The sequence below is a fragment of the Anabrus simplex genome, chromosome 13 (genome assembly GCF_040414725.1).
Source record: "Anabrus simplex isolate iqAnaSimp1 chromosome 13, ASM4041472v1, whole genome shotgun sequence".
Classification (NCBI taxonomy): Eukaryota; Metazoa; Arthropoda; class Insecta; order Orthoptera; family Tettigoniidae; genus Anabrus; species Anabrus simplex.
Window position 1 is genome coordinate 95366389 of NC_090277.1, and position 21926 is coordinate 95388314.

Sequence of the window (21926 nt, forward strand, 5' to 3'; positions counted from 1 at the left end):
TTAAAACAAAGCAAAAAGAAACAGATAAGCATGTAAAATCTCAACTAGACAACGCACACACTCAAATTGTTCGCATAGGCCGTGACGTCAATGAAGTGAAACAGGACCTCGAAAAGGAAGTCCAGAGCGTGGAAAACTCCACCCGCGGACAAGTTAAGACTATCAAGGTCGAATTACAAGGGGAAAAAAGAGACCATTGATAACAGGATATCTCAGGTGGAGAAGGAGGTGTCCACACATCAATGTCAAGGGACTAGCGGAGATACTTCTAGTATTTCTCCCGTTTTTAAATTATCGGACGATAAACCTGCAAAATTCTCCGGGAAGGAAGAGTACACAGCAAAGGATTTCCTTCTCAACATTGAGAAATACTTTCAGGAGAATAAAATACGATCCGATTATCAATTAAGGATAGCTTCCAAGTTATTGGAAGGCAAAGCATTAAATTGGTATACAGTATTTAAATGTAATATATCGAGAAGTATGATGAATTCAAGGAAGCTTTGTTGAAAAGATTTTGGAATTCTGAAATACAACATTTGATTAAGCTACAGTTGTACTCTAAAAAATACAACACTACGATTAATTCTTCGCGATATTCCGACTTTCTCATTTCGCAATTAAAAAATGCAATTTTTCGATCCTAACTTGCCAGAACAGGAGTTAATACAGGTAGTAACTTTAGAGTTCCCGGCGCATGTACAGGAAATTCTTGTGGCAGCCAACGTTGAAGACCTAGAACAACTGAATGATATATTAAGGAAACTTGACACTGCCCATACACAAAATCCGCCCAGGGTTAATAAGACGAAAGAGGTTGCGACAAACCATGTCGAAGTTAACAACCCGCCGAGATCGAATCTCGAACCCCGTGAAGAAATAGAACCACATAGAGATTCGTCATCTCGTTTCCGACGATTTAGGAGACGTCCGCACAGACAAAGTACGCCTTACAGACGTGATCAACCGTGGAGGAAACCTACCGAGTCGCATACTCGAGATAGGGATTCGCAGAGAGCCGAGAACGAAATAAGATGAAAAGAAACTCGCGAATATATCCAGAACCGAAACCGAGATGAAGAACCACCTGGCGCTACCTCCTTAGAATACCAAGAGCACGCCAGAAGACCGAACGCGACGCCTGCGACAAATCCTGAATCGACAGGCGCAATTATAAAAACCTTAAGAATCATTTCAAGAAACCCCTCTCCCTCTGTAAACACTCTAATCAGAACGGTACACGCCCTGCGTCTAACTCATGCTCGTCAAAGTACCATATTTACTGTTACAGTATAAACTAGTAAACAACGCCTTAAATGACACACTAGTTCAGAAAAGGTTTGCCATCCCTGCTCCAGTAGAATCGCTTTGAGAATCGCTGTTTTAGATTAATATTACAGGATACAGTAACGACCCTTTTTTGGTATGTTTAGGTCTTCCACTCAACGCTCTTTCCTTTAACATGGATCGCAAAGTAAGTAGCTAAGATCGCAACGCTTGATATAAATAGAAAGCTTCATTAATTTCCACATAGTCGGAAACTAAATGTGGGCATTCTGATTATAGGGGCCCACAACATTGTGCAAAGGACGAGTCTGAGCATCCTGAAACCTGCCTTAAACAAAAATCATACAAAATTAAGCACGGAAACAAATTATTTGGCTACTTTTAGTGTCAACTTACTTTTAAAGACAGGAAAACTTAAAACATTGACGGGTTTTCTAAGAATTAAAAATATTTTGATAACAGCACTTCAAGAAACAAGATATACTGATGAAAATCACTGACTCAGAGCGATTCAGGATATTTAAGGGAAAACCAGGAGAAAGATCTGAAATGTTCCTCAATTTGGAACAGGTTTTATTGTGAACAATAATATACTAGATTCTATAATAGAGTTTAAATCTCCTAATGAAAAAACTTTCCACGTTAACCTTTAAATTAACGAATAAAGTCTAGATAAATTCCAAAGCTGATGTGAAGAGACGACAGCAAGAGGAGCAGGGGAAAAAGTCTGTCATTCCACCACAAGAAAACTCGTGGGGAGCATGCCGAGACACCTGAATGAAGTGCTTCGCAGGATGGGAAGAATCCCGAAGTACAGTAGTAATATTCCTTCATGGACTCCATCTTTCATATTTTCCTTGTACTTGCACTTTTGTCCGAATATTTATGAACAGGCAATTTTTGTATTGTAATTACATTCATAAGTCTCAAAATTCTGTACATCAAATGAAGTGCATATTTATTTATGGTATCTGTATGTGTAAGTATTTATTTTGCAATAAGCAAATCAAGCTATATATATTAATCTTTTTATGTTAAATATAAAGGAATTCTGCCTGTCTGAAAACTTATGATGGTCACTGTAATTATGAATACCTTAATGATGATGATGATGATACTTGTTTAAAGGGGCCTAACATCTAGGTCATCGGCCCCTAATGTTACGAAATGTAATGACAAATTAAAAGTCCAAAATCCTCCACTAACCAGAATTCAAATCGTGAGGACGAAGAATGAATGGATGGATATGAATTTAAAACAATCAGTGTATCCGACCCGCAGTAACTCACAGTCACAGAAACTGGCGTAAAACACTAGTATTACTGACCAACGGACACCTCCATCGCACAATACTGAATCGACGATGCTAAAAAGAGTCCGAAATCCAAGTCATGTTGCGGCACTAATCAAAAGCAGCGTAGAGTCGCGGTATTCCACACATTATGGTACTGCTCACAGGTAATGAAATTCGCACATGTAACACAGACCTATGGTATTTCGCACAATGCGGCGCCATTTACAGCCAACGCAAAAATATTATGTTCATCACATGGGTGTACTAACCGCAGGGACTCGTACTATCCTGTGGTGTTTCTCATATAGTGGGTACTAATCATAGGCAAGCCAGAACCATGGTGTCTCATATAGCGGTACTAATCACAGGTACTGTAAAAGACGACAATGCATTTTGTTGCTACCAATCAAACCTATTGTGTACCTAACATAGTGGTACTACGCGCAAGCAGAAGCGACCTATGGGGTTCCACGCGTGGTGGTACTATTTACAAGTAGTCTCATGGTTCGAATTAAATCATCACTTGGTCGCCTCCTTTAGTCACCTCTTACGACAGGCAGGGGATACCGTGGGTGTATTCTTCGTCTGCGCCCCTTACCCACAGGTGGTATGAATATCTTGACTGATAATTTATTTTCATTTACTTTGGGTGAGGGACATCCATTATTGATACTTACACTGAAGTTAGTTTGTTGATGGTTATGTCTCGTGATTTCAATATGTAACTAGTTAAGTTGGCAGTAGTTACGAATCTAAAAAAGAGAATAGGGTGGTGATAATCGCATTTTAGTGTATAACTTACGTGACGAATACTATAGACTAGGATACATTGTAATACTGTTGTATCACTTGGCCTGTCTCTGCAGTAGAACATAACAGCTCTGACTTAACTACCCAGTTATATTATGCTGCATACTGATAGACAGGGAATGATCGTTCCGGTTGGAGTAATTTTCCACTTCAGACTGTACGTATACGACCAATGACCTCGCAATTGCGCAAACAGTTCCTAAATAGAGAGGTACATGCAATTTTTTTAACGGAGGATGATTCTTAGATTAGTGGTGAAGATGACCTTCGAGTGGTGTGTGAGTATATTTGTAACCTGTACGATTATCATACGCAGGATCGGTCGGATTTAGAGGTAGGTTGACAAGGCTGTGGCCTAAAGGATCCGCACCAAAAAACATAAAATATTCACGTTAAACATAGTCCCGTTTCCCGATGCAGGGCATGGCGTATGGCTTTTAGTGCCGGGAGTGTCCGAAGACAAGTTCGGCTCGCCAGATGCAAGTCTTCTGACGTGACGCCCGTAGGCGACCCGCGCGTCGTGATGAGGATGAAATGATGAAGACGACACATACACCCAGCCCCCGTGCCAGCGAAATTAACCAATTATGGTTAAAATTCTCGACCCCGCCGGGAATCGAACCCGGGATGCCTGTGACCAAAGGCCAGCTCGCTAACCATTTAGCCATGGAGCCGGACAGGGCGGGGAAATGACTAATTCGCTTTACGCCGCATCGACGCAGATAAGTCTTACGGCAAGGATGGGATAGGAAACTGGTAGGTGTGGGAAGGAAGCGACCGTGCCCTTAATTAACGTAGGTGAAAATGGGAAACTACGGACAACCATCTTCAGGGCTTCCAAAAGTGGGTCCGAACCCTCTATCTCCCGAAAAATCAACATGTGGGTTACTGGGTGGATAGAATGAAGAAACTACTGGTTAACATAGGAATGGGGTACTATTGGGAAATACATATATCAAGGGATGATATAGGATCGTGTAAAACGGCGGTTCAGAGAATGCAAGACATTGAAAGGCAAACAATAAGGACAGAGTGTAATAGCAAGAGAACACTGGCTGAATTTCGTAAAATAAGTGAAAATATGACAGTAAGGTCTAAAATGTTAACAAAAAGGGAAATGAGAGGGATAATTTGGTGGCTGATTGGAGTACATAAAGAATAAAGCTCTAAGACAAATAAAATTAGGAAACTGATGCATTTTATGCAATAAAGAGATGGAGTGGTTCACCTACAAATAAAATTAGGAAACTGATGCATTTTATACAATAAAGACATGGAAGTAGTTCACCTACTAAAAGACTGTAAGGAAACAAATATAAGAGAAATACATACGTGGAAAGAAGATAAGTAAAAACAGAAAATGAACCTGACATTTACACTATTGCTAAGTTACTAAACAGAGAATGGAAGGCATCAGGAAAAACAGCAAAACTATGTAATATTATAAGAGGATGAAAACACAAAATTCATGTAGTTAGTAGTAAAAACATTCCGTAGAGGTATCCTATACTCTATGACGTTAAAGTCTAGGTAGTGCCTCAAATGCTAAGTTTATATAATGTACTGTAGCAGTAAATGATAGTGTAATCATGTGTTGTGAGCGTTTTTTAGTTGGAACAAGTTTGGTATGTTTTTTTATTGGTCACAAAACTAATTGCATGTGATTGCGGTGATTGCCGTGGGCGGATCTTCTCTCCCACTTGTCGGTGGTCATGCAATACTGAAGGGATTGGTGGGGGTGGGGGGATCTGTTCGTTGTATTCGTCCATTCACATGTGTTAGGAATGTAAGAAGTCCGTTTTTTTTTTAAATTAGCAACAAAACTAGTTACATGTGATTGCGATGATATCTGTGGGTAGATGTTTCTTCCCCCGGTTGGCGACCATCCGTGACTGGGGGAGAGGGGGATTCTGTCAATCAATCAATACTCATCTGCATGTTTTCTTGCCAGTGGCTTTACGTCGCACCGACACAGGCAGGTCATCTGCATTTAGGGCACTCGTCCAGGTGACAGATTCCCTACCTGTTTTCCTAGCCTTTTCTTAAACGATTGCAAAGAAATTGGAAATTTATTGAACATCTCCCTTCGTAAGTTATTCCAATCCCTAACTCCCTTTCCTATAAACGAATATTTGCCTCAATTTGTCCTCTTGAATCCCAACTTTATCTTCATATTGTGATCTTTCCTACTATTAAAGACACCACTCAGAGTTATTCGTCCACTAATGTCATTCTACGCCATCTCTCCGCTGACAGCTCGGAACATACCACTTAGTCGAGCAGCTCGTCTCTTTTCTCCGAAGTCTTCAAAACCCGAACTTTGCAACATTTTTGTAACGCTACTGTTTTGTCGGAAACCACCCAGAACAAATCGAGCTGCTTTGCTTTGGATTTTTTCCTGTTCTTGAATCAAGTAATCCTGGTGAGGGTCCCATACTCCAGCTGGGGTCTTCCAGAGATATGACCTCTCCTTTGCATCCCTAAATACCCTCATAACCATGTGCAGAGATCTGTATCCTTTATTTACAATCGTATTTATGTGATTACCCCAATGAAGTTCTTTCTTTATATTAACCCCTAGGTACTTACAATGATCCCCAAAAGGAACTTTCACCCCATCAACGCAGTAATTAAAACAGAGGATTTTTCCTATTTGTGAAACTCACAACCTGACTTTTAACCCCGTTTATCACCACACCATTGCCTACTGTCCACCTCACAACATTATCGAGGTCCGATCACCGTCTTCGTCCACCAGCACCACCACCACCGGAGTCCGATGCTGACATTAAACACAACATTAACGTTGATGTGCGCACGCCGCTGAAATGAATGAAGCTCAGTCAAGTTCTGACTTTGGGACGGAGACATCTGCCTCATTTTCAAATCAATCGGGATAACCAACTTGGTAAGGACATAGTAACGTTATCCCTCTATAGTTACTTGTATTTGATCTCACCTAGTTTCTTATATATAGGGCAAATGATTCCCTCCTGCCATGATTCTGGTACTCTTTCTACAAATCTATTATTGAATATTTTACTACGCTTGAGGATAAAACTGTTTTACTTACTGCTTTGCTCCTGCTTTAACTTCCCGCCCTTTCTCTATTAAATCTACTTTTTTTTAAACATGGCGCAACAGCCCCGAACGACCATGGCCTACCAAGCGACCGCTGCAGATTATGAGGTGTCGTAGTCAGCACGACGAATCCTCTCGGCCGTTATTCTTGGCTTTTTAGACCGGGGCCGCCATCTCACCGTCAGACAGCTCTTCAATTATAATCACGTAGACTGAACAGACCACGCACCAGCCCTCAGATCCAGGTAATAATCCCTGACGGGAATCGAACCCGTGACCTCCGGGTAAGAGAGGGGCGCACTACCCCTACACCATGGGGCCGGCAAATCTACTTCACTAATTGAAATTTCCTGGTCTAAGATAGGCAGGGTGCACTCCAATCCTCTCGAAATCCCAGCCTTTTCTATCCTGGGTTTCCAACAATCCCCCCATTACTTATATTCGCTTCAGTTGTACCTTTTCTATTTCTACAAACTTCGTGTTGGCTATTCTATTCCACATTGTCTAACTGTTTAGATTTTCAGTTTGTTTCTTCTGCTATGAATACTTTGTGTTTACTAATAGTTCTCTATATTCTTTTCGTTTGCTACAGACTGCAATTGTTATTTCATGATCCCCTACCTTCCTCTATGATTCTCAACTTTTCGTTACTTCCGCCCTTTTCTTTCTGCATTCTTCGTTGTACCACCCAGTATTTCTTGGCATCCCTGTTCCCTTCACTCGCATCTTCTGTCCTGCTATCAATATAATATTTTCTGTAAACTGTATTGTCGCATCCATTTGGTTATTTTCAATCGTAAGTCCTATCCCTTGAACATAATCCTGGGTCATTAACACTTCCTCCCGTTTCTGTTATACATGTCAAGTTACTCATTTCATCTCCTGGCCACCACCCATTCAAAATATGCAGTTTTTCTGTATCACACCGTTCTAGTAATTTTTCGCCGTACCTATTATACCCTTCATCTTGACTTCTCTTTTTAACTGGTCTTACCTCTAACTTTTTATCATACACTGGTTTTCGATCTGCAGTAGTCTCATTCAAGTCAAGCATAATACCTACATCATCATACATATTCTTTAATATGTTTATTTCCGTTCCCAAATCAAGACAGAAATCTTTGTTTGCAAATGGGAAACCTTCCGTAGGGTGGTAGACAAAACCAAGACGTAAGCTTATTTCACCTTTCCCATTCGTCTTTACTTTTATCCAAAGAATTTCTTCCATTTCTCGAAGTTCAGTTTTCTCCTGTATATCATCCCTTATTAGGGTTAGTATTCCACCAGGATACGTGCCCATTCGAAATCTATCTCTTGTCTTGCTATGTATTTTAAAACCGTCCACATGGACTTCGTATCCTGGTGCAATCCAACTCTCAACAAAGGTAATAGTGTCCATTTCGGCCATTAATTGCTTCACCTCTTTGTTTCCTATCTTGCTCAAAAATCCCCTAACCGGGCGAGTTGGCCGTGCGCGTAGAGGCGCGCGGCTGTGATATTGCATCCGGGAGATAGTAGGTTCGAATCCCACTATCGGCAGCCCTGAAGATGGTTTTCCGTGGTTTCCCATTTTCACACCAGGCAAATGCTGGGGCTGTACCTTAATTAAGGCCACGGCCGCTTCCTTCCAACTCCTAGGCCTTTCCCATCCCATCGTCGCCATAAGACCTATCTGTGTCGGTGCGACGTAAAGCCCTTAGCAAAAAAAAATCCCCTAGTCTCCATTCTAGTTATTTGTACGCTCAGTCAGGTTGGTAGCTTTGTTTCTTGTTACCCTCGATTTCTATACCTCTTAAATACTGCCTTGTAGTGAACTAATAATTTCCTTGTCCTCATGTGACTTCCCCTTTTTGGACCATCATTCCTTTAAACTGAAACTTTTACCTTTGGCCACTGTTTGTTTCCTCCTGGCTTGGGTCCCTCTGTTCGATCCTGAGCGTGCCTCGAACCGGCAGTCCGCTAGTTCGACGTCCACGCCTTCTGCAGGCACAGCTGCTTCTTCACTTCCTTTTTGCGACCTTGCCTAACTCAGTCCGGTGGTATTTTAAAGGTGCTCAAATACGTCAGCCTCGTGTCGGTAGATTTACTGGCACGTTAAAAAATCCCTGTGGGACAAAATTCCGAAACCTCTGCGTCTCCGAAAGTAGATAGTGGGACGTAAAAAAAAAAATAACATTATTATCTCCGACCTTGCAGTGCGTTGAAGCTCACTATTATCTGCCGTTTCACAAGCTGCTGCACAAGCACTATCACTACTAGTTGCAATCTTGCACATTCTTCCATCTGTCGTACGCACCACACTTTGCTGTTGCTCATTCATTTCCCTTAGCTACGCTGGTGTCTAAGCTCGCCACCGATCACCATCAACTATCAGGTTCTGTCCTCGAACGTACTCTCTGAGTTCAGAGTTCCTTGCTCTTCCTGCATGAAAACTCAATTCTCTGCTCCGTGATGGTATGTCCATGATCCATGTCCCTTTTCACCCTTTTTTTCCTCCTTTTATTTTCCTAATCTTCCTTAAAATTTTATTTACCATCAGAGCCAATAATTGGCCTATGTCTGCTTCACTGCAATTTACCTTCATACGGTTTTGCATAACATCCAACACGTTCTGAACATAAAGCGTACGCGTACAACAGTTCGCATCAAAAGGGAGGTACAGGGCATATGGGTTGTGCAACATACAGTAGTTCGACGTTGACTGGTTCTCGCAGATGTTTTAGGACGTACCGAGCTCGATAGCTGCAGTCGCTTAATCCATACACTGCAGCCATTCTCTAATTTTGATCGTATCAGTGACTTACATGCTCTCTCCTTTACATCCATGGAATGAATGAGTTGGCCGTGCGGCAGTTTTTAGGGGCGCGTAGCTGTCAGGTTGCTTTCGGGAGAAAGTGGGTTCTCGAACCCTACTGTCGGCAGGCCTGAAGATAGTTTTCCGTGGTTTCCCACTTTCACACCAGGCAAATGCTGGGGCTATACCTTAATTAAGGCCACGGCCACTTCCTTCCAACTTCCAGGTCTTTCCTATTCCATCGTCGCCATAAGATCTATCTGTGTCGGTGCGACGTAAAGCCACTAGTAGTTTTTTAATGCTATTTGTTCGAGGCGTCGACCTAGAAAGATCTTAAAGCCACTAGCAATAAAAGAAAGAGTCCAAAATCGGGGTCACCGGTCTTTCATAATGGTACTAATCGCTTGTAAAGTAGAACAACGGTCATCATCATCATCATCATCGTATGGCCTCAGCTACCGTGTGCAGACATTTCAATTTGACGCCATCTGGCTGTCTGCTCGTCAATTTCGACGTTCCGTTTTACTCTAGGCCACCACTAGATGGCAGACCGAGTAAACCGAAACTCTCTTGGGCGTCTATGGCTGAGATTTTTAATGAATTTTGTCGGGTAAACACTAAATGTGTCACCAGAGATCTTTTACATGCCGACATCGTACGACATGGAGTGTCGAATGGACTTTTTTCCGCCCTTCAAAAATCCGACTACCTCTGCCGGGTTTGAACCCGCTATCTTGGGATCCGGAGGCCGACACTCTACCGCTGATCCACAACGGTGTTCCTCATGAAGCAGTACTAACGACAGGAGCCACCCAGGACCGCAGTGTTCCTCACACAGTGGTACTAATCACAGGCAACGTAAACCCATGGTCTTCCACATAGTGGTACTAATCACGGGTACTGTAAAGCTATAGTGATGCACTCATGATGAATACTAATCATAGTTCCATGGTGTTCCTCACGTAATGGTATTAACCACATGTAGTCTCATTGTTCTAACTCCCTTGGTCGCCCCTTTTAGTCGCCTTTCACGACAGACATGGAATACCGTAGATGTTTTCATCTGCATCCCCCACCCACAGGGGTTTAAAATAAGAAAGAATTCTTATACTTTTTGGCAAAGCATAATGATGATCGATGATCTTTTGTCATTAAATGGCTAGTAATTATCACTTTTGTTTATAAAAAGGTGTTTTATTAAAATAAAATAATCCTTTTTTAATTTCACAGTAACCTTAGTAACATGGATAAGAGCCACAGAGAGACGCACGGAAGGAACAATTCAGGGTTAGGACAGAATAAAGGATTGACCCTCAATTGCTTTGCCTTTGCAGATGACCTATCTCTGCGAATAGCGTCCACTCAGAAAGTAGAAGACTATATTCTTCCTGCAGTAGTTATGATGACAGGCCTGAAGATATCTTTGGAAATAAAAATTATTAAAAACATCAAATCAGCTCCAAAAATCACAAACACAACAGGACGAAAGATATGAGTCAAGAGCTGCGAATATCATGGTGAGATGATCCAGTTCCCCTTGGAACAGGAGCCGATCAAAGCAAGAATCAGGAAGATGGAATTGGCGCACCAGTTAACGAAATCTGTGTAAAACAATAAAATAAGTAAGTCTGAGAACAGAAATAAGACACTATAACAATGTAATCAAGCCAGAAGGATTATACGCCGCTGAGACCTTGAATTTAACAAGTAGAGGATTGCTGGAGTAGTCTCCGTGGCTCAGGCAGCAGCCTCTCACCGCCGGATACCGTGGTTCAAATCCCGGTCACTCCATGTGAGATTTGTGCTGGACAAAGCAGAGGCGGGACAGGTTTTCTTCGGGCACTCCTGTTTTCCCTGTTATCTTTTATTCCAGCAACACTCTCCATTAACATTTCATCTGTCAGTCATTTACCATTGTCCCAGAGGGGTGCGACAGGCTTCGGCAGCCGGCACATTTCCTGTCCTCGCCACTAAATGGGGGATTCACTCCACTCCAGACCCGGTCGAATGACTGGAAACAGGTTGTGGATTTTCATTTTCAGCATTGTTGGAACAACTGGAAGGGAAAGAAATATCCAAAGGAAGATTTTGTAGCCTAGATATGTTGGAGGACAACGGAGATTAAGACCTAACAAAGTGTTATACAAAGACATTGAAGGAATTACAGAGTCGATGATGAAGAGACATATACAATTTTCAGACGTACCAACTTTGAAAAGTAAAAATTCGGAGATTTTTTTTTCTGCGCCATATTCCGACATGTTACGAAACATAACTGATTACGTAACTTTGCAGAATATTTAACACAGTACTCATCTACAGCCTGCGTGGCTCAGGCGGTAGCGCGTCGGCCTCTCAACGCTGGGTTCCGTGGGTCAAATCTGTGCTAGACAAAGCGGAGACGGGACAGGTTCTTCTCTGGGTACTCCAGTTTTCCCTGTCATCTTTCATTCGAACAACACTCTCCAATATCGTTTCATTTCATCTGTCAATCATTATCTCAGAGGTGTGCGACAGGCTTCAGCAGCCGGCACAATTCCTATCCTCGCCGCAAGACGGGAGCTTCATTCATTCAACATTCAATCCCTGACCCGGTCAATGACTGGAAAACAGGTTGTAGGTTTTCATTCGCTACTCATCTACGTGTTTGTTTGTCCAACCCTTGTCCCGTTTCTCTACGGGGTCGGGTATGAGGTGAAATGAATCTGTCTTGGCGGATTTTTATGACCGGATGCCTTTCCTGACGTCAACCTCATCACAGGAGTTAATGAGAGGAAATGAATGTCGTGATATATGATTGTGGTAAAACCCGGTGCCGGCACATAGCCTAATCCTGTCGAATAGCACCAACGGGTCTGCTCAGAACTTAACGTCCCCATCCGACGGACGAATCACGAACAGCGATCGTTATATGCCCTCACTCCATATGAGCACTACGTAATTTATCTTATTTATTTGTGCTGAAATACTTCATGTATCTGAACTTTAGAACACATGGTTCTTCGCTGTAACTAACTTAGGCCTCTTTATAATTTTTGAACTAGATTTATGCTCAAAGCATTCGCCTTGTTGAACGGGTTTTAAGGTTAAAAGTTCTTCCAGAATTCTTTTTAGGGAAGCTATGACCTGAGATTTTTATCCTTGTAAATATGCTAAAAAAATGGTCTCAGACGGCACTGTTATGCGGAAATGACAAAATAAAAAGCATTACGTTAGACATTCTGTCATATTTAAGAACACCATAAGCTGATTGCATCTGTCTTGCCAGTGCCCTCAGACACCGGTTCTCTCCATGTACTTAAAGAACGAGGAAAGACTTGGAGTTTAGAAAAAATACAGAAATACTAAATCTGCTCTCAAAATCGGGAGCCAATCTCTCTGCGATCAGGAGAGAGGGAGGAAGGAAGGAAGGACAAAAGTAGGGGATCTCCTGCTTAAAAATCGGCGGTGTTGGCACGTCTGAATTTTATGGTACTCTCCTAGTATGAGTCAAGAAGGGTTGAATCGAAAGCTCCTTACACATTTCGAAGGAAATAAGATTGTTGGTCGTGCGGTTAGGGTCACGCAGCTGTGAGCTTGCATTCGGGAGATAGTAGGTTCGAATCCCACTGTAGGCAGCCGTGAAGATGGTTTTCCGTGGTTTCTCATTTTCACACCAGGTAAATGCTGGGACTGCACCTTAATTAAGGCCACGGCCGCTTCCTTCCCATTCCTAGGTCTTTCCTTTGTTGGTGCGATGCAAAGCAAATTGTTCCCAAGTGTTTTTTGAAGATAAAGACGTGCTGAAAATGCAATACAACGTGGTTCTTGTATGGGCCCTTCCTGGACGTAGTTGGAATGGAGTCCACTGCAGTAAGCCTGAAACTCTAGCTCATGTTCTTGGTTCATGTACACAGGGGGGACTTGCTTAGGAACGTTAGGCACAACAGAATAAGATCTAGAATTACAGCAGCATTCTCCCAATAAGGTTACGAGGTACATGAAGAGGTGCTACGTGTTGCTGAGGTGGAAGCAACCGAAGATTAGACATAATCGCAATTGGACCCCACAATTAGATGTGAGGTCGACTCAAGTCAACCAGAAGAGGTAAACGCGGAGAAGCGAGCAATCTATGAACCAACCATAAGCTATTTCAAAAAATTATACATCTCCTGTATAAGGGTTGTAGGACTTTTCATCGGAGCAAGAGGAACCATGTCAACATTCTTAGTAGAGTGTTTTCAAAACTGTGGGCATTCCCAAGGATCTGTACTGTGATTTATCCGTCTTGGTCATAAAAGGCTGCACCCAAATGGTTAGAAATCACCTCTATAGTACTGCATGTGGAAGTATTAACTTCAGAAAAGTCTTCGTGGTTAAACATACATTCAATATTCAAGTTTTACGATATACATTGTCAGATTTTTTTTTTTCAACTTGCTTTACGTCGCACCGACACAGATAGGTCTTATGGCGACGACGGGACAGGAAAGGACTAGGAGTTGGAAGGAAGGAAGGAAGCGGCCGTGGCCTTATTGTACAGCCTGGTGTGAAAATGGGAAACCACGGAAAACCCTCTTCAAGGCTGTCGACAGTGGAGTTCGAACCTAATCTCCCGATACTCGATACTGACCGCACTTAAGCGACTGCAGCTATCGAGCTCGGTATTTTGTCAGATTTAGGCAGCCTATCATTGTAGAAAGATCATTGTAGGAAGTACACACAAATATAATAAAAACCGATATGGAGAGAATGGGCATTAGACAGGAAGACATTCAAAACGGGAAACACTTCCAACAAATAGTTTCAGATTTCAGAGGCTTCCGAGAAGTGGCCTTTTCAGAGTAAAGAAAAGCGATAAAGCCAACGAATGAAAATTTAGTGGCAGAAGGTCGAAGCCAAGGGAGGGAAACGATGATCTTGGATACCGAATTTGCTACTATGTGGTCCATAGTGGCCAAAATCGAACAGAAGAAGAGCATGCAAAAGAAGTGGTCCAGGTCTCCGATATTAAAGTTCACTGAGAAACTAGTAAAATGACTTGCTTCTACTTAGGAAGCGGGAAGGTTTTTAAATTCTCATCTCTCCTCGGCTGTCCTCGCGAGGCTGAGATGCCTGTACCGTTAATATGCAAGCTATTCTAATAGACAACATAGGCCTACATATATTTTTTTAAAGAAGAAAAAAATATGACCTCTTTAACCCAGATGAAGGTCGTTCACCGCTTTTTCTGGTGCGGTCTCTTTCAGCGTTACCAACTCTAGCGACACGCCGCTAAATAGGCGGGGGAGGGGGGTTGAGAGGTGGTGGTCGTTTGACGATAAAATTTTCGTAGGGACGGGAGACATTTATAGAGATTTTAATATTAAATATAGAGACAATTCTGGTAGATTTCCGCTTTTATCAGGTTTGAGATGTCCGAATGTTGAAGAAAATATCACTCAACTCGGTAAATTTTGTACACCCCCATTTCCAATTTGGGTGAAAAAGCTGTTACTCTCCTTCATGAACATAATATAAATAACATAAATAAATAATATACATAAATATAAATAAATCGATTTCTGGACAGAATATTTTGGACGGAAAGATTGTCCGGGAGTTATTCTTTCAAAGAACTAGCTGATTTTACTCTCCACTTTCCACACATTCCACGCGTAATATTGAAATTGAGACTTTACTAAATTCATAATACTAAAAAAATCAAAAATTAGGAAATAGATTAGGCCTAAGCGAGTAAGAGATGAAGAAATATTTATTTTTCTCTTTTTTCGAATTGTATTGAAAGTATCGTATAGTACTGAGTATGTAATTTCTGTCGTGAACATTTTATATATTGCGAAAATGTTTCCCTGTTTCCGAACCTTACTTTCACGGCTTTTTATATAGCCTGCGGTACGTAGTATTAATAGATATTTTTACTTGACTAACTTTTTAACGTTATTTGAGATGATTTTTAGCGAATTTTAAGCGAGGTCTGTTGGAAACACTGGTCTCTTCGCAGGTTGGCGACCGTCATGAATACTTTCTTCGTATTTTCTGCTTGTATCGTGGATGGCGAACCACTGCCGTCGGTTCCTCGTCAAGGATAATCTTCGCTACAGTATATTTGTTTTACAGAAAGTTCTAAGAGTTTTATTTAACAAGTTAAAGAAAGATTATTCCATATTCTTAATAATGAAGCAATTTTTTATGTCTCACTAACAAATTTAACGGTTTTCGAAAACAACGAGTTGCCGGAATGTTGTCTTGCAGGAGTTCTTTTACAGGCCAGCATAGTCTGAAGCTGGCACATTTGAACATCATCAAATATCACCGCAACCAAACTTAGGCTTTGAAAGCCAGCTTTGGAGCCTGAGCCACACAACCTGGCTGTTCCGTATTTTTACCGATTTTCCAATGGATGACAGAAGTTGCATTGCACCACTTCATACTGAAGTAGTGAATACGAGGGGACTAATAAATCTTAGATCACTCGCAGAAATGTTCAACTATAGATCGTCTGGGACGTGTTATCATAGCTAACGGACATTGTCCCATTCGGTTTCCACTTGTTCGGTCTCAACAAGATTATTTTAAGGAAAAATAGATGATTTTGAAGAGAAAAATATCACGTGGATGACTTCGTAAGTCTCAGGCAGCCGGGCTCTACGCGGACGAAATATTACATCGTAGGGAAGAAGAGTCGCGAAAACTTTGAGAACTTCTCGAGGAAATAATGATTTATATTTTATCCCCAACCCCCAAGGAAATGCTCAGAACATTTCGGACAAACCAAATATTTTAGTCATCATGCATTTACAACTTTAACATCAGCTGGCAAACTGCTTCTGAGATCAAAAAATAAAAGACTGAACAAATTATTTTGCACATGACGATTTCTGAAACATACACTCAAAGATATGTAGCAGTCTCTTGGGCAAGTGCAAATATGAAGGTGGTGACTCGGCACCGGAATATCCCTTGATAAAACTTAATAAATCTTTCCTCATGAAATAATAATCGTCAAATCACCACCGCGCTGAGCCTAAAGTGAAGACTACAACCTAATGGACTCAAACACCTAAAAATAGCAACTATTTTAATAATTTATTTAACGCACACAACTATTTTGCGGAGATCGAAAACTAGTCCATACCTCTAACAACTCAATATTTTTAATCATCTGTCAACCCACCGGAGGGGTCGCTGTCTAAGTGATAAGACATGACCAACGGCGAACAGTGAACTTCGCCTCTGCTAATTTGCATGCAAAGATATTGATCATTGATAATGAACTTCCTCATTTAGCAAATAGTTAAGCACATAATTTTCTTTTTCATGAGCTACGAAAACCCTAAAATGTGGACTATGAAGGAAAATATTTATAGGTTCATGTTAGGACAACTTGTAATTTTCCATTCTGTTTAGTTTCATGTCCCTTATTCTGAACACCCACTTAACAGATTTCTTTTATAAAATAGGACAACTAAAAAATTAATCAAGGCACTGATTTCAATTAGGTTAGGGAGTCATACATCGATTCGTTTGAACATTACGGTATCGACTTAATTTATCAAGAGATGAGCATGACAGTCAAAAGACTATTGCGTGTGTCGAAAACAGATATACAGAAGGTTAAAAAGTACGGATAATTAAAATTAAAACATTAAGAATACCAAAACTGATAACAGGATACAATAGACAGACACATTACCATTCTACGCGGAGTAAAGTCAGTGTCAGTATCCAGTACGGTAATTGATTGAGACTAGAAAAAAATACCGAGTCTACAGTAAGTATACATAGTAAGAGAAGTCTACCTTGCATCTTTCTTCTCGCCTTCCGTATTATTCATCATTTCATTTTCTGTGATGGGCGATGACAGTTTCTCTTCCTCGGTTTTTTGAACATCGCCTTCCTTTTTCCCCGTGCTTCCCATCCAGCTGCTCACTTGATTTGTTAGTCCAGAAAACATGATTTAGCCGGTATATTGTTCACGGTCTACCAATATAATCCACTATTCACAAATTACGATAGCTCACTGACACTGCAAAAGTGCGTACAATACGAGCATAGTCGTAATCCACTAACCAGCTGTTGACTACACAAGCGACTCTAGCGTCAAGTATTGCGTTACTGCAGCACAAAATTTCACCGATCGAAGACGCAAATCAAGATTCATTTTCTTCCACGAGATGTCTCTCACGTCGCATAAAGAGTAAGGAAATAGGGATGAACTTATGTATTTCTTTATATAGGATTAATGTAGAAAATACCTTAACTTATTAATAATATTTTGTTATAATTCTTCTATCATTTTCTAAAAATCCCCTTTTAGCTGGATTTGTGCCAAGTTGATAATCGGACTTAAAATGGCGACGCAGAGTATTCATACGTTCCATTTACATATACTCTTAGCACGAGAGCAACTTCGACAACCTAACAAATGCACACGTTTAAGAAATAGGGATACCCGTTACTTTCAGATATGCTGAGCTTTGCTCATAATATGTAATTATACGCGTAGAAAAGTATGATATAATTCAATTCAACGTATGAGAGTGGAGGAATATTGTCCATTAGGCATTCATGACATTGTCTCGGGAAAGTTGCTAGGTTGGCATTCATTAGTTTGTAAAGATACCGCCATCTCTCGGTTAAAAAGATGCGGTTTTTGTTGTATTTGTGGTGAGATTGTAGCGTCATTAGGTGTAATTTAGGGTTAAAATATTCATCATGTGAGTACAAATTTCATTATGCATATATGTCATAAGAAGAAAGTGTTGTGTAATGTGTAAATGCCATTTTCTAAGCGTATACAAGATGGGGATTTGGAAACCGTGTTCTAGGCACTGTCCCATGGTTGGCTTTGGTCGTGCATACAAAAAGATGTATTTCATTTATTTCAGAACTTGCTGATTGTATAAGCCCATACTGTAAACATGGTCCAAAAGGAATATCTTCATTGTTCCATGAGGCATGTTTCCCCACCTTCACCTGACAAATTTGGCATTCTCGTGTAAATAATTGTCAAGGCTACACTGTAGCGCGGGAGGAAGTACATACTTTGTAAAGATATTGAACACAACCGTTGTTTACCCTTCGCTTTACCCAGTACAACCGCTCGAAAACTGCGATGTTTGTTGATTGCTGCTTCATCTAGTACTTCATCCATAAAGGCAAAATGAAAAATAAGTTTGAGGAAATGTATTTTAAACAGACATTACATTCTGTGAGACTTCACGAGATCTTTACATCAACTGTACAATGGAATATTCTTTCGCTTAATAGCAAGTATATCATGAGTATTTTATTAAATTGCGGTGGAGGATATGCTAAATTCCTTCGTAATAGAGATACTTGGCATAACTTTAAACTGACTGTCCTAGCTTGTCACTCATTTATTTTTTGTGGCCTCTGAAGAAGCAACTCATATTCGCGTAAACGCCGCAATAACGGAAATGGAATTATTATATAACATATCTTATACACATTTCATTGTAATTATAGGCACAGTGTCATTCCTTATACTTGACACAAGCATGAAGTTAAATGTTCTTCCATTGATAACCTCAATATAGGCCTAAATGAGTGCCTGCTAACTGTATTGTAATAAAATAACAAAATTGCCATGGCCTTTCACAGGAATGTCTTCATTGTCACGCGAGGCATGTTTCCCACCTTCACCCGACAAATTTTTCAGTCTTTTGTGAAGAATCGTCAGTGCTACATACCAATGCCCTCTCCAGCATAAATTACGTTATTTGCAATGGTAAATCATAACCTTGTATTTGTCTTGAAAAGGGTGATATGTTTATTACCAAGGCAAAAGGGAATGACCAGTCCATCCCCAGAAAAATATTTACCATTGATGTCAGTAGCCATTGCCATTGGCTAAAATTTATGCAATATGTCATCACTCCCAGAATTCGACAATGATAGATCTCATTACCAACTGTGGTACGATAAAAGCTCCTAAAACAATGGTGATAAATTGACATACACGCACCTTCACTCAGCATATTTGCTGTAAATAATCCAATGGTGATAACTTTTCTAACCCCTTATGGTACAATTTGCTCAGCGTGTATGCTGTAAAGAAACCTAGGCCTGTGGTGAAAAATTAATGTTACCTTAATGCCTTCAGTTTGTAGCAGTTCCAACAAACTAAATACAGTAGAGTATCGATAACCCAAACTAATTGATGGGTAAAAATTTACTAATGGAAAAGAGAGATTAGGAATCTGATATGGTGTGGTTCACATAATGTCATATCGAGCTACATAAGGTTGCCAACTTAGGAATTGGGTCCAGCAAGTGACAGGACCACTGTCAATATTGGTTATGTCCTGCTAGTGATAGGACAATTGGTCTGGATTTGTTAGATCCAGCCAGTGACTTGACTTCAGGCCTGTTGTATCCCTTGTGACAGTATTGGCTAGTGGCAAGACAATTGGCCCTACACTTTCACTTCAGGATCTCTGTTACAAAGTCCACAATGATTCAAACGCTTAATTAACATGTGATTATCTAAATAATCTGTGAATTTTACTTCTTGGGTAGTTAATATAGTAATGTTGTGGGTACTGAATTTACATCTGGCACATGCCATGACACTTCACTTTCAAACTCTGCGGTTTCATTATTTTCACGGAATGTGGCAACAGTGGGCCACACATTACACAAGCTCTATTGGATACAATAGAAACTGCCCTCCAACCAAAAATCTATCCACGCTAATAAAGTGTAACCAACCCTGTGTGAAGTATTGATTTGTTTGGATTTTCAAACATTGAGGGAAAAAAAGAATGGCTCAAAACCTAATTTTAATGACATACTGAATTCATTTTAAAATGTCAATAGTTCTAGGTCTACATACTATACTACAAATAACTCTTAGATTTTAAAAATTCTTTGATCTTTTTTGAATTTATACTGAGTTTGATTTCTTTGCAGCCAAATCTCTAAACTGGGGCATTTTATCCAGCGAATTTTCAGCCTTCCCTAGTCACTGAAATCTTCAGTTTGTCTAAGCATCGGACTTTCTTCATCCTGGTTTTCAGCTACGTTGTCATCTTCATCTTCAGATGCTTCGATATCTGATACAGTAGTCAGACTTTTGTCATTGTTCAAAATTTGGGAGGAAAAGTAATTTTTTCTAGAGAAATGAATTCAATTTTATGGGTCCGTATTGAACTGTGATTAAACCAAATAAAATAATGAGTTATTCCATCTTTTCAATACAAATTAAATAGTGTTTATTAAATAGGCCTAAACATTTAATGGGACTAGTTTAGACCTATTTAAAGACCATCTTCAGCCGTATCGCGTGTAGAATGAAGTATTTGAAACTCAGTTGTTTTAAAGATTGTCTTAAAACATAAAAGTTTGACACTATGAAAAATTGTCTATAGAATTTCCTGAAAACTCATATGTTGTAAGGAATTAGTTCACTTAGCTGTAGGAATATACAAGAAGAAGTCTTAAAATATTCTTAGTATTCAAGAATGTAGATACAGTTCAAAATTAACAGTCTTGATGATGTGGAAATGGGCATACATGCATAGTGTTTTGTTAGAAGTGAAGTCATATGATATTCTTCTTATCACTGCGAAGCGTAGATACACTTTAAAATCATTCATCTACCGTCGCCATAAGGCCTATCTGTGTCGGCGCGACGTAAAGCCCCTAGCAAAAAAAAAAAAATAATAATAAATAAAATCATTCATAATCTTGACGAGATGTAGAATTGAGCTTATATACAAAGTATTGTCTTAGTAAGACTTCTTTTCGCATATTCCTACAGCTAAGTGAACTAATTTCTTACAACAGATGTTTTCAGGAAATTCTGTGAACAATTTTTCTTAGTGTCAAACTTATATGTTTTAAGACCATCTTTAAAAGAACTGTGTTTCAAATACTTTATTCTGCACGTGATATGGCTGAAGATGACCTTTAAATAGGTCAAAACTAGTCCCATTAAATGTTTATTTCATAAACACTATTTAATTTTAATTGAAAAGGTGAAATAACTCGCTTATTATTTTATTTGGTTTAAACTCATTTTGGTTGGTATTCTACCATTCATTAGCATTGTTCTTGTTACAGTTTTCGAAGTTGGGTTTGTCATTATAAAGAGTCATAACTTCACTTAAATCTTCACCTTGCACACATTCTCCTTCCTCAGTCATCTTTTCAATAATACCTTGATCCTTAGGCTCTATTATCACTGTAACATGTGGCAGTAAGAACTGAACTTCAATATTTTCATTAGTGGCATTAAGAACTGAAGAATGTGTAGGGACATTATTGGGTTTGTCATTATAAAGAGTCATAACTTCACTTAAATCTTCACCTTGCACACATTCTCCTTCCTCAGTCATCTTTTCAATAATACCTTGATCCTTAGGCTCTATTATCACTGTAACATGTGGCAGTAAGAACTGAACTTCAATATTTTCATTAGTGGCATTAAGAACTGAAGAATGTGTAGGGACATTATATAGGATTAAAATAACTTTCCCTGTTTTATGTCTGTTTGACAGTGTGCTTTAACATTTGGTATACATTTCTTTTTGTACCAGTTTTTGAAATTTTGAAAATATCAGCAGTCATCCTGGAGCTTTTATGGGAGTTCTATGTCACAGGCAGACAGGAAACATTTTGAAAAGTCTTGGGTGTTTGTTTCTTTCCAATAAT

At 40.0% G+C, this 21926-nt stretch overlaps 1 protein-coding gene across 2 annotated transcripts in view; it reads right to left on the minus strand.

The window, feature by feature from the left end:
• The window catches only part of Sap47 (Synapse-associated protein 47kD), a 421114-nt gene extending 403793 nt beyond the window's left edge, over positions 1–17321 (minus strand). For both annotated transcript variants that reach the window (XM_067156911.2, XM_067156910.2), the window contains exon 1: positions 17048–17321. In XM_067156911.2, coding sequence (XP_067013012.1) covers positions 17048–17202 — 155 coding nt within the window. In that variant the 5' untranslated portion in view covers positions 17203–17321. The remainder of the gene's footprint in view (positions 1–17047) is intronic.
• Positions 17322–21926: the final 4605 nt, after the last annotated feature.